Source organism: Plecotus auritus, assembly GCF_963455305.1.
Source record: "Plecotus auritus genome assembly, chromosome: 1".
NCBI classification, from domain to species: Eukaryota; Metazoa; Chordata; class Mammalia; order Chiroptera; family Vespertilionidae; genus Plecotus; species Plecotus auritus.
This window is the reverse complement of record NC_137770.1, coordinates 178,849,305-178,862,936: the sequence shown is the minus strand read 5'-3', so window position 1 is coordinate 178,862,936 and position 13,632 is coordinate 178,849,305. Positions and strand designations below refer to the sequence as shown.

At 38.0% G+C, this 13,632-nt stretch overlaps 1 protein-coding gene across 8 annotated transcripts in view; it reads left to right on the top strand.

Moving 5' to 3' along the window:
• Nucleotides 1-13,632, top strand: part of RAP1GDS1 (Rap1 GTPase-GDP dissociation stimulator 1) — a 137,220-nt gene that overhangs the window by 17,726 nt on the left and 105,862 nt on the right. For 5 of the 8 annotated variants that reach the window (XM_080682866.1, XM_080682865.1, XM_080682863.1 and 2 more), the window contains exon 2: nt 10,067-10,177. In XM_080682866.1, the coding sequence (XP_080538992.1) occupies nt 10,067-10,177 (111 nt within the window). The remainder of the gene's footprint in view (nt 1-10,066; nt 10,178-13,632) is intronic. The other 3 variants (XM_080682862.1, XM_080682859.1, XM_080682864.1) reach the window with 1 other exon arrangement.

The following is a 13,632-nucleotide window of genomic DNA, read 5'->3' as shown; positions in this document are numbered from 1 at the left end:
TTGCTGGAAGCTTTTTCTTGACTGCTTCAATTTCTTCCATAGTTATTGGCCTATTGAGATGTTTAGATTCTTCCTGATTTAGTTTTGGAAGGTTATATTTTTCTAGGAATATGTCCATTTCCTCCAGGTTGTCCAGTTTGTTGGAATAGAGTTGTTCATAGTATTTTTTAACAATCTTTTGTATTTTGGTGGGGTCTGTTACTATTTCACCTTTTTCATTTCTGATTTTGTTTATTTGGGACCTCTCTCTTTGCTTCTTGGTGAGCCTGGCTAGAGGTTCATCAATCTTGTTTATCCTTTCAAAGAACCAGCTCTTGGTTTTGTTGATCTTTTTTTATTATTATTATTAAGGTATTATATGTGTACATATCTTATCATTGCCCCCCACCCCACTCCTATACATGCCCTCACCCACAATATTTTGCATCTGTTGGTTACTCTTATATACATGCATATAAGTCCTTCAGTTGATCTCTTATTTCCCCCACCTCTCCCTAACCTTACCGCTGTAATTTGACAGTCTGTTTGATGCTTTACTGCCTCTGTATCTATCTTTTTGTTCATCAGTTTATAATGTTTTTCATTATCCCCAAATGAGTGAGATCATGTGGTATTTTTCTTTCATTGACTGGCTTATTTCAGTTAGCATAATGTTCTCTAATTCCATCCAGGTGCCTACAAATGGGAGTAATTCCTTCTTTTTTATGGCAGCATAGTATTCCATTCTGTAGATGTACCATAGTATTCTGATCCAGTCATCTGCTGACAGGCACTTAGGCTGTTTCTAAATCTTAGCTATTGTAAATTGTGCTGCTATGAACATAGGGGTGCATATATCCTTTCTGATTGGTGTTTCTAGTTTCTTAGGATATATTCCTAGGAGTGGGATTACTGGGACAAATGGGAGTTCCATTTTCAGTTTTTTGAGGAAACTCCATACTGTTCTCCACAGTGGCTGCACCAGTCTGCATTCCCACCAGCAGTGCACGTGGGTTCCTTTTTCTCCGCATCCTCGGCAACACTTGTCGTTTGTTGATTTGTTGATGATAGCCATTCTGACAGGTGTGAGATGGTATCGCATTGTCGTTTTGATTTGCATCTCTTGGATAATTAGTGACTTTGAGCATGTTTTCATGTGTCTCTTGGCCTTCCTTCTGTCTTCTTTCGAAAAGATTCTATTTAGGTCTGTTGCCCATTTTTTTATTGGATCATTTATCTTCCTTTTATTAAGTTGTATAACCAGACTGTAGATGTTGGAGATTAAACCTTTATCAGTGATAACATTTGCAAATATGTTCTCCCATACAGTGGGGTTTCTTGTTGTTTTGTTGATGGTTTCTTTTGCTATGCAAAAGCTTTTTATTTTGATGTGTTCCCATTTGTTTATTTTCCCTTTGGCTTCCATTACCATAAGGGCAGTATCAGTGAAAAAGTTCTTTTGGCATATGTCTGATATTTCTCTGCCTGTGGATTCCTCTAGTATTTTTATGGTTTCCCGTCTTATATTTAAGTCCTGTAACCATTTTGAGTTTATTTTTGTGTATGGTGTAAGTTGGTGGTCTAGTTTCATTTTTTTGCATGTATCTGTCCAATTTTCCTATTTATTGAAGAGACTGTCTTGACTCCATTGTATGCTCATGCCTCCTTTGTCAAATATTAATTGCGCATATTGGTTTGGGTCGATATCTGGATTCTCTATTCTATTCCATTGGTCTATATGTCTGTTCTTGTGCCAGTCCCAGGCTGTTTTGAGGACAGTGGCTTTGTAATACAGCTTGAAATCTGGTATTGAGATCCCACCTACTTTGTTCTTCTTTCTCAGGATTGCTGTGGCTATTCGGGGTCTTTTTTTATTCTAGATGAACTTTTGGAGAGTTCTTTCTAGGTCTGTGAAATATGCCGTTGGTATTTTAATGGGGACTGCATTGAATCTATAGATTGCTTTGGGTAGTATGGACATTTTAATGATGTTGATTCTACCAATCCATGAACATGGTATGTTCTTCCATCTGTTTACATCTTCCTCATATCTCTTTTTTCAGTGTCCTGTAGTTTTCCTAGTATAGGTCTTTTACCTCCTTGGTTAGGTTTATTCCTAAGTATCTTAATTTTTTTGGTGCGATGGAAAATGGGATTGCTTTTTTAGTCTCTCTTTCTGTAAGTTCACTGTTGGTGTATAGAAATGCCATAGATTTCTTGGCGTTAATTTTGTATCCTGCTACATTGCCGAATTCATTTATGAAGTCTGTTAGTTTTTTGATGGAGTCTTTCCGGTTTTTTATGTACAATATCATGTCATCTGCAAATAAGGACAGCTTTACTTCTTCTTTTCCAATTTGGATGCCTTTTATTTCTTCTTCTTGTCTAATTGCAATGGCTAATACTTCCAGTACTATGTCAAACAGGAGTGGTGAGAGTGGGCATCTCTGTCTTGTTCCTGTTCTTAGAGGAAATGGTTTTAGTTTTTGCCCATTAAGTATGATGTTAGCTGTGGGTTTATCATATATAGTTTTTATTATGTTGAGGTATGATCTTTCTATTCCCACCTTGTTGAGAGTTTTTATCAAGAAAGGGTGTTGGATTTTGTCAAATGCTTTTTCTGCATCAATTGATATGACTATGTGATTTTTATCTCTCAATTTGTTTATGTGATGTATCACATTTATTGATTTGCGGATATTGTACCATCTTTGCATCCCTGGGATAAATCCTACTTGATCATGGTGTATGATCTTTCTGATGCACTGCTGGATCCGATTTGCTAGAAATTTGTTGAGGATTTTGGCATCTATGTTCATGAAGGATATTGGCCTGTAATTCTCTTTCATTGTGTTGTCTTTATCTGGTTTTGGTATTAGGGTGATGCTGGCTTCATAGAAGGAGCTTGGAAGTGTTCCTTCCTCTTGAATTTTTTGGAATAGTCTGAGGAGGATAGGTTTTAGTTCTTCCTTGAATGTTTGGTAAAACTCTCCTGTGAAGCCGTCTGGCCCCGGGCTTTTGTTTGTTGGAAGCTCTTTGATGACTGCTTCAATTTCTTCCATAGTTACTGGCATGTTGAGCTGTTTAGATTCTTCCTGATTGAGTTTTGGAAGGTTATATTTTTCTAGGAATATGTCCATTTCCTCCAGGTTGTCCAGTTTGTTGGAATAGAGTTGTTCGTAGTATTTTTTAACAATCCTTTGTATTTCGGCGGGATCTGTTGTTATTTCACCTCTTTCATTTCTGATTTTGTTTATTTGGGTCCTCTCTCTTTGCTTCTTGGTGAGCCTGGCTAGAGGTTCATCAATCTTGTTTATCCTTTCAAGGAACCAGTACTTGGTTTTGTTGATCTTTTGTATTGTTTCTTTGGTCTCTATGTCGTTTATCTCTGCCCTGATCTTTATTATTTCCTTCCTTCTGCTTACACTGGGCTTTTCTTGTTGCTCTTTTTCTAACTCTTTGAGTTGTTGGGTTAGGTAATTTTTTACCATTGTTTCTTCTTTTTTGCAGTAGGCTTGTAGAGCTATGAACTTCCCTCTGAAGACTGCTTTCGCTGTGTCCCATGGATTTTGGATTGTAGTGTTTTCATTGTCATTTGTTGCCATGATGTTTTTTATTTCTTCTTTGATCTCTCTGGTAACCCAGTCATGGTTTAATAGCATGCTGTTTAGTCTCCATGTGTTTGATTTCTTTGGGTTGTTTTTATTGTAGTTGATTTCCAGTTTTATGCCACTGTGGTCTGAGAAGATGCTTGGTATGATTTCTATCTTCTTGAATTTGAAGAGACTTTGCCTATGTCCCAACATATGGTCTATCTTTGAAAATGACCCATGTGCACTTGAGAAGAATGTATATTCTGTGGCTTTGGGGTGAAATGTTCTGAAGATGTCAATTAATTCCATCTGGTCTAGTGAGTCATTTAGGATTGATGTTTTTTTGCTGATTTTTTGTTTAGAGGATTTGTCCAATGGTGATAGTGGGGTATTCAAGTCTCCTACTATGATTGTATTGCTGTCAATCTCTCCCTTGATATCCTCCAGGAGTTTTTTTTATGTATTTGGGTGCTCCTGTATTGGGTGCCTATATGTTTAGCAGAGTTATTTCTTCTTGTTGGATTGCTCCCTTTAGTATTATGAAGTGGCCTTCCTTATCTCTTGTTATGTCCTTCAGTTTGAGATCTAATTTGTCAGAAATAAGTATTGCTACCCCAGCTTTTTTTTCAGTTCCATTTGCCTGGAAAACCTTTTTCCATCCCTTCACCCTCAGTCTGTGTGCGTCTTTTTTTCTGAGGTGGGTTTCTTGTAGGCAGCAGATATATGGGTCGTGTTTTCTTATCCAATCCGTTACTCTATGTCTTTTTATTGGGGCATTTAATCCATTGACATTTAAAGTTATTATTGATAGGTACTTATTTGTCGCCATTCCTATTCTTTACCCCTGTGTTCCTTCTTCGCTTCCTATTTCTTTTCTTTTTTTTTTTTTACAGCAGACCCTTTAGCATTTCTTGCATTGCTGGTTTGGTGGTAATAAATTCCCTTAGTCCTTTTTTGTCTGTGAAGCTCCTGATTTCACCTTCAATTTTGATTGATAGCCTTGCTGGGTACAGTATTCTTGGATTCAGACCCTTCCTTGGCATGATCTTGTATATTTCATTCCATTCCCTTCTGGCCTGATAAGTTTCTGTTGAGAAATCAGTTGCTAGTCTGATGGGCGTTTTTTTGTAGGTAACTTTCTGTCTCTCTCTGGCCGCTTTTAAGATTCTTACTTTGTCGTTGGTGTTTGCCAATTTAATTATAATGTGCCTTGGCGTCAGTCTTTTGGCGTTCATTTTGCTTGGGACTCTGTGAGCTTCTTGGATTTGTGTGGGTTTTTTCTTCCCTATATCAGGGAAATTTTCTGTTATTATTTCTTCAAATAGGTTTTCTATTCCTTGCTCAGTTTCCTCTCCTTCTGGAACCCCTATTATGCAGATGTTGTTTTGTTTTGTGTTGTCCCAAAGTTCTCTTAGGCTCTCCTTCTGCTTTTTAATTTTTTTTTCTAGAAGCTGCTCTTCTTCGGTATTTTTTCCTATCTTCTCTTCTAGCTCAGTGATGCGGTCCTCTGCTTCTTCTAGTCTACTCTTGATGCTTTCTATTGAGTTCTTCACAGCAGCGATGTCATTTTTCATTTCTTCTTGGTTCTTCTTCATTTCTTCTTGGTTCTTAAACATATTGTCAAATTTGTCTTCCATTCTTTTCAGCAACCTTATGACCATTTCTCTGAATTCTTTCTTTGACAGGTTGCTTGCCTCCATTTTGTTTACTTCCTTTTCTGGTGATGCCTGCTTTTCTTTCATATGTGGGCTGTGTCTTTGTCTCCCCATGGTCTCTCTTCTCCAGGTGTCTGGTTATATAGTTCTCTCTCTCCTGCATTGATTTAAGGACATAAAATACAACACAACCAGGTACAACACACAAGGCACTGAACAGAAATGTATTTATGACATTAATAACCCCCAAAAAAGGTGACCACCAGAGAAAGGCAAATTAGAGGATAGGAGACGAAGAAGAAGAGGAAAAAAAAAAGGAGTGCAAAAATGAAATTGGAAAAAGGAAAAAACAAAGTAAGAGAGAAAAGAAAGAGAATAAGAAAGAAGAGGGGAACAAACTATATATATGGGGAGAAAACTCCAATAGAACAGCCACTTATCCCAACAAATGCCAGCAACAAGTACCTGGAGGTGAATACAAACTACAAACAACAACTAATATCAAGCGAGGCAAGGGAAAACAGAAGCAAAAAGCAAACAAAAACAAAACAAAAAGAATAAGCAAAACAATTTCACAAACAAGCATAAAAAATCTATATAATCAACATTCAAGCAAACAACAACAAAAGGGCAGAGAAAGACAATTTTTTGGATAATGAAGACAGAGAAGAGAGATGTGTGTATGGACTTGGAGCAGGGGATTGGAAATTATATATGTAAGTAGGGTGAAATTTTAATGGGGTAAAAAGAAAGAATAGGGAAAATCTAAATCAGGAAAAGGGTAAGAGAAACAGGACAACAAAAGGGGAAAAGTTAGGAAGAGATTGATGGCATAAAGGTAAAGTTGAGATAGAGTGAAATGATGCTAAAGGGAAGATGAAAATAGAATGTAGAACACTAATCCCAAAGTAAAATAAAGAGAAAATAATATGGTACTTAAAAAAAAAGGTAAAATAGTATTAGTAATAATACTGATTGAAAATAAAAATGTAATAATTAAAAAGGTGAAATCAAATGAGGAAAAAAGAAAAAAAGTTAGTTTCTTAAGTAAAAAATGAAATAAATAAAAAAAAATGTGCAGTAGTGTAGGTCATTCACTTCCTCTACTGTTCTGGTTGGCACACTTGTTTCCTAGTCAGGACAGTATTGCAGTTCCCTGCATTCCACTGCTCCTCAGTGTTGTAAGCCAGTCCTGATTGTTAAGCAGGCAGTGTGTCTTAATTTCTTGTGTTCCTTTATTTGTGATTACACAAAAGTCAATTTGTGATTCAGCCCCTGGGTGGCAGTGTTTTTGGATTGACCTCCAGGTCTATAGCCAGTGCTTAGATCCTGCTTTCCCTGTGGCACTCAATACCGGTTTGTGGGAGTGGGTTGCTCCAGAGCTGGTTCTCTGATGGTTATTCCCTGCTCTGATCCCCAGGTTCCAGAAAAAGCAACTTTCCCCTGCAGTCTCTTAGGGTGTCCTTAATTGGGTGATCCTATGTATTGGTCTTAGTAATCAGAAGCAAGGATTTAAAGAGGAAAAAGAAAAAAGGACAAAAAAGAGCCAGGGTAAGTGTGCAAACTCTGGGGCTGTGCGCAAGTGTGTGCAGTCTTTTTTCCCTCTTGGGTCTAAGCAGCTGGCACACTTTTAAAATATTTAGGCTGTCCTTTCGCGTCAGATCAAAATGGGTTGCTTTTTAGAGATCCCTTCTGTTAGCAGCTCTGAGGATCCCCTTCCACATTTATGGATCATGCCAGCCCCAACAGCCACGGATTTTTCTAGGTGCAGACTTCTCCCGGTCCTCCAGCTCCCGCAGTGCACGCGTTTCTCTCTCCTGCTGGGACCAGAGACCGCACCTTATCCCAGGCGAAATCTGACCTTTCCGTGGTGGAGTGTAGAGCTCCTCTGAATCTGCGTGGTTGCGCCAATTGGGGACCGGTGCTCTGGGGTTCGCAGCTGTTCGGTGGGTGCCGTAGTTGTAGATTTTCAGGCGTCCGATAACATTCACTTTCCCCTTCAAGATGGCGCGGTTTCTGCATCTGAGCCGGTTGCTACGGGCGGGGACCCAGCTCCAGTGGGGGCTGCCCGGTCAGGGGAGCCCCGTCCAGCCGTCCCCCACAGTCTCCTGGAGTATAGCTGTCCCTCAACTCACCAACAAACACTCCCCGTGCGACCCTCAGCTGTTCTTTCTGTCTGCTCTGGGACAAGGCTTGGGACACGTCTGTCTATTCTGCCGCCATTTTTTTTATTTCAAGTAGTGGTTCCTTGAAACAGCTTTGCAGTACCAGGGTAGTCGATCTGATAACCAGGATGGGTACCAAGTGACTAATGGATTGGGTGTAGGGGAGCATACAGCATGATAGTTGGATAAAGGGATAATTCACATCTGGGGTGGGACTGAGTAGGAAGGCACAAGATTTCATCATACTGCTTAGAAGGGGGTACACTTTAAAACTTATGAGTGGAGTATTTTTGGTATTGCTCGTTAAAATTTTTGGACTGCGGTTGACCACAGGTAACTGAAACTATGAAAAGTGAAACCACAGATAAGTGGGGGACTACTGGAACTAACAAGGTGCATAATATAGTGAGGGAGCATATAACTAAACAAAAGAATATTAGAAATGGTGCATAGTACGGTGAAGGTTGGATGCAGTGTTAGAGAATGACCCTGGAGGATTAATGAAGAGGAGACTTAGAGTGGGCAAAGATGGCCTCTGGGGTGGGGACATAAAGGTTGAGACTTGATGAGGAAGGAGTAGCAAGCAAGGAGCATTAGGGATGAGATAAAGGAAAGGAAAAATTTAAAAAAGACGCATGTGCCAGTATGGTTAGTATTAAATAAGTCCTAACTGCTTTCATTACTTACTGATAGTTTTGATGAATTGCTATAATTTGACTAACATTATAAGTCTTATTTTTTTTCCTCAGCGTTGTGATAGTTATTTTAATAATATGAACTTAGGCCCTGGCTAGGTAGCTAAGTTGGTTAGAGCATTGTCCCAATATGCTAAGGTTACGGGTTCGATCCCTGGTCAGGGCACATACAAGAAGCAACCAGTGAATGCATAAATAAATGGAACAACATGTCAGTGTTTCTCTCTGTCTCTATCCTCTCTAAAATCAATCAATTAAAAAATAATATGAACTTAGTTATTATACATTATTTATACTTTGTTTTAGAAAAATCAACTTAATATCCAGTTAATAAGATTAAAGAAAGTATATCTGAGATATGATATCCTTCAACTTCTTTTTAGTTTATAGAAGAGACTAGAGGCCCAGTGCATGAAAATTTATGCACTGGAGAGAGGGTCCTTCAGCCCAGCCTGCCCCCTCTCACAGTCCAGGAGCCCTCAGGAGTGGGAGGTGACCTGGCGATCAGGGGAAGGTGATGCCCCCATCACACCTCTGCTGCTGCCACTGCTGGCAGCACAACCCTCGGGCCGGCCCTGGGCAGCTGGGCAGCCGCCATCCGAGGCTTGCCTGCTCCTCAGGCGGGCCCTGGGTAGCTGGGCAGCTGCCATCTGAGGCTTGCCTGTGCCTCGGGCCAGCCCTGGGCGGCTTGGGGGCTGAGGAAGGTTTTCATATACATTTTACTAATTTTCTTTCATCTCTGACACTTCTATTATAGAGAAAGGGCAAATAGCAATATTAAATTATTTCCTCTAATTAATGCCCTTTTAATGTGCATGAATTTCATGCACCGGGTCACTAGTTAAAACATATTCCACATCCAGCTGGTGTTGCTAGGTGGTTGAGCTTTGACCTGTGTAACAGATTCCTGGTCAAGGTCATGCCCGGGTTGTGGACTCTATCCCCAGTGGGGATCATGCAGGAGGCAGCCAATCAATGATTCTTATCATTGATGTTTCTATCGCTCCCTCTCCTTTCCTTTTATTTTCAATAAAAATATATTAAAATATATATATATAACCTCGGTGACGATGCAAAAAAACACACAACAAAATCCTATTTGAGATTCTGAATAATTTTTAGTAGTGTAAAGAGATTTTGATAATCTTTGGTCTAGAGGAATCCAAATATGTATAATTTAGGAGGTGAGCATAGTTTTATAATCCAAAATGTACATGTTTTGGCTTAAAGCAGTATTTTGATTTGAAGTGTTTTTGAAATGGCAGTGTTAAAGTAGGTTACAGACTTTGTGTTATTTTAAGTTATATTATTTTGAAACATTTCTAAACCTTCATTGTTATTTTATGTCTTTAAAATACAACAGAAGCAGCATAAAATGAAATAAAATATTCGTAAAACTAAGTTTTATTTTATGAAACTTTAGTGTGTTTGTTTTTTTTTTTTCCGATTAACCATGGCTAGTTTCTTGAACAAGCTAAATAAGGTGTAAGAATGCTGAAAAAGCCCTGGCTGGTTTGGCTCAGTGGACAGAGCATTGGCCTGGGGACTGTAGGGTCCCAGGTTCGATTTCAATCAGGGACACATGTTCGGGTTGTAGGCTCGATCCCCAGTGTGGGGCGTGCAGGATCAATGATTCTCTTTCATCATTGATGTTTCTCTCTAGAGCTCCCTCCCTTTCCCTTCCTCTCTGAAATCAATAAAAATATATTCTAAAAAAAAAATGCTGAAAAAGATATTCTGCAACAGTTTGTGGACTACTCCTGATATTTTATATATACAGAATGAATACTTCATATTTGACTTAGATAAAATTTTATTTAATAAATTTGTAGTAGTACAGTCCATTGCCATTTTGGTATGTATGTGCATGTTACTTCACTATAATGAGAGCCCTTTGCCTATTATTTTAACTGTTATATAGCATATGATAGCCATATATATAGTAAGGTTTCTGATTTCTTTTTTTTTTCTTTGATAAGCAGATAATCTCAGTGATACCTTGAAGAAGCTGAAGATAACAGCTGTTGACAGAACTGAGGATAGTTTAGAAGGATGCTTGGATTGTCTGCTTCAAGCCCTGACTCAAAATAGTAAGTTTCATTATGTTTATTCAAAATGCCAAACAAAAAGATCAGCAGTCATTCAGAAATTGGTATGTAGTTTATCCATAACTTGCATTCACATAACTTGAATATTTTGAATCCTATCTCTGAATACTAAGATTGTTTTACATGTTCCATCCTCCTACCCCATATCCCCACCCCCAAGGTACTGAAAGCCAAGTTGATAGCCAGAAGAAAGGAGGAATTGATTGGTGATGATGATGACATTAATACCATTCCCAGAGAGAGGCCATTATTTCATTTTTAACAGATAGTTGTTTTTCTTAACACCTACGTTTGTTCTTTAAAAAATGACCGTGTTTATATGTGCTGAGACTAGGGAGGAGAAACAGAGGGAGCTTAAAAGACCTAACATTTTAATCTGAGATCTTATGGCCACTTTTTAAATAATTTTACTTTAAACTAACGTGTATGCTTAGATTTAATTGAAAAGAACCATTAGGCCCTAGCTGATTTGGCTCAGTGGAAAGAGCGTCGGCCTGGGGACTGAAAGGTCCTGGGTTCAGTTCCAGGCAAGGGCATGTACCTCAGTTGCAGGCTTGATCCTGGTCCTGGTCGGGGCATGTGCGAAGGCAACCAACTTATGTGTCTCTTTCACACCAATGTTTCTCTCTCTCTGTCTCTCGCCCTTCCATTCTCTCTAAAAATCAATGGAAAAATATCCTCAGGTGAGGATTAACAAAAAAGAAAAGAACCATTAGTAGTCATCCAAAAGTCCCTTAAAATTGAAGTAAGATTTAATCTTTGGAGGTAAAGTAAATAGTACCACCCATAAAAATTATACAACTTTCCATTGACATACACATTGTATTGTTGCATTTGAGCTATCATATTTCTCTTAATTAATTTCTGTATTCTCACAGTGAAGAGACAGGTACAAAATGATTTTCATTTTTTCCCTTAATTCTGCTTGGTTGTGCTATGATTTGCACTGTACTTATTTGTAATTATGAAGTTATCTTATCCTGGGACTAATTATGTAGCTGACAAAGAATTTAGGAGAAAGTATATATTGTTAAAAGTTTCCATTTCAAGCACTCAGAGATGTATGTGCTATTTTTTAATTTAACTTTTAGGAAACTGATTAGAAAATCTAAAATTAATTTTAGTACTCTTCATCAAAAAGCACATTTTAAAGCTAGCTTTGAAAATTCTATACAGTAATTCTCTTTCTTTTATCTTAGAGATAACAGAGAAAGCATTTAACACAGGGACTTTAATAAGAGCATCTGGATAAGACTCACAATGGTAAAGAACAAGAACAGGAGAGGAAAGTCTAAGGCTATGTTATCCATTATCATAGTACATGTGACTATTTAAATCTAATAATTAAATTAAAAATTAGGCTCCTTAATCTTACTTTTCAGTAGCCATATTTAGCTAGTGACTACCTAATTGGGCATCACAGATACAAATTATTTTCCATGATCACAGAAAGTTCATTTGGATAACACTGGTCTAGAGGTAGAAACATCATGTGATGACCTGATTTTCACACATCCTATATAATAAAAGCCTAATATGCTAAGTGTCTGGTTGTCTGGTCAGCTGTTCAACCAATCAAAGATTAATAAGCTAATGATTTGCTAAGGCCACTCAACTGCTTGCTATGACGTGCACTGACTACCAGGGGGCAGACAGTCAGCCGGTCGACCAGTTGATATGATGTGCACTGACCACCAGTGGGCAGATAGTCGAACAGTCGCTATGCTGTGCACTGACCACCAGAGGGCAGACGTTCAGACCAGTAGGTTACCTTGCTGATGGGGTCTGGCCGATCTGGACTGAGCAAGATGGACCGGACACAGCCCGGAGCCCTCCTGCAGTCCCTCCCTGCCCCTGATTGTGCACCTGTGGGGTCCCTTGGCCTGACCTGCACCCTCTCACAATCCAGGACTCCTTGGGGAATGTCGGAGAGCGAGTTTTGGCCCGATCCCACAGGCCAGGCCAAGGGACCCCACTGGTGCATGAATTTGTGCACCGGGCCTCTAGTATCTATATAAGCAGATTTATTTTATCATGTAACTAGACTAGGTAAATTGAGTATTTCAAGTTCATTTTTTTAAAGAGTTATTCTATTACAATGTTCTGTTTTTAATGGCCCAGTTTTTTCTCTGTGTTAGAGAAAGTAGAATTACCTAAATGGATCATTGGTTCAGGAACTGAAGAGCATGGAGGTGATGTCATTCGTTATGTGGGGAGGATTGCTCAGTCCTCTCCTGGAAATACTGATAGAAAGAGAAATGAATAAAAGGACGTAAAAGTTTATGACTTTTTAAAGAACCGATTCAAGAAATATTGAGAATTATATAATTGTTGGATTAAAATTTAGGCCTATTACAGACTTATTCATGGAACCCATTTTTGAAAATGGTCTTGAACTTGAATTTCATCAAATATTAAGACCAAGTAGCCACAAGGTATTAATAAAAACAATAAACTCTACCATTATAACTGTTGACTCCCAGGAAGGGAACAAAAGGAACATGTCATTTTGAGAAACTATTTAAAAATTTATGTCTTCACATCTAAGACTATTGACAGAAAAGAATTTGACATAGGAAGAGGGAGTACATGCAGCTATCCAGTCTTTGACTTAAGAGTGATATCTGTCATTGATTGAGCACCTTATGTATTCAGCACTGAACTTGGCACTATATCTGTTATTTAATCTTTCCTATAGCTCTTGAGGATGTACTACCATCACCATTTAAAAGATAAGGAAACAGACTCTGTGATACTTGCTTTGCTCTGATAGAATCAGAGTTTGGATTAAAATTCTTAGTTTACAAAATTATATTTTGAGTAAAGTGCAGATTTTTGTTGAATTTATAGAATGTGAAATTGTTTCCAGAAGCTAGATTTTAAAACATATTATGCCTTAAACATTTGCTTTTTTTTTTAAAAAAAGTTTCAAATTGTTATTAAAGAGAAGGATGAGAGAAGGTTGATATATAAACCTTGTTTTTCCCTTGAGCTATAGACGAATATATTTATTTTATAAGCATTTATTGATGTATTTTATAAAATTAGCATCTGGCTTTTAAACAAGAAAGGGTCAAAATATCAGTAAGATGTTTATTTTCTGCAGTTGTCCTTACTTCTCTGAATAAAGTGATTGTTCGATTGCTACTGTTCTCTTAAAGGTAAAATTATAAAACATCTAACTTAACGTGAATCTGTACTGTTATTTTCTTTTAAATAGAGACCTTCTAGTTTCATAATTTTTCCTTACTGTCAGGTGTTTTAACTAAAAATATCACTGTTTGCACCAGCATTGCACCTGATCAAGAAAGAATGATTTTTTTATCATTTTGTTCAAGTAAACCAGTAAGATGGCAATGTATGTAATAGGAATCTAAACTTTTATAATCTACTAACCTGCCATTAAAAAGGACAATTCTGTAAGGAAAGAAATTATG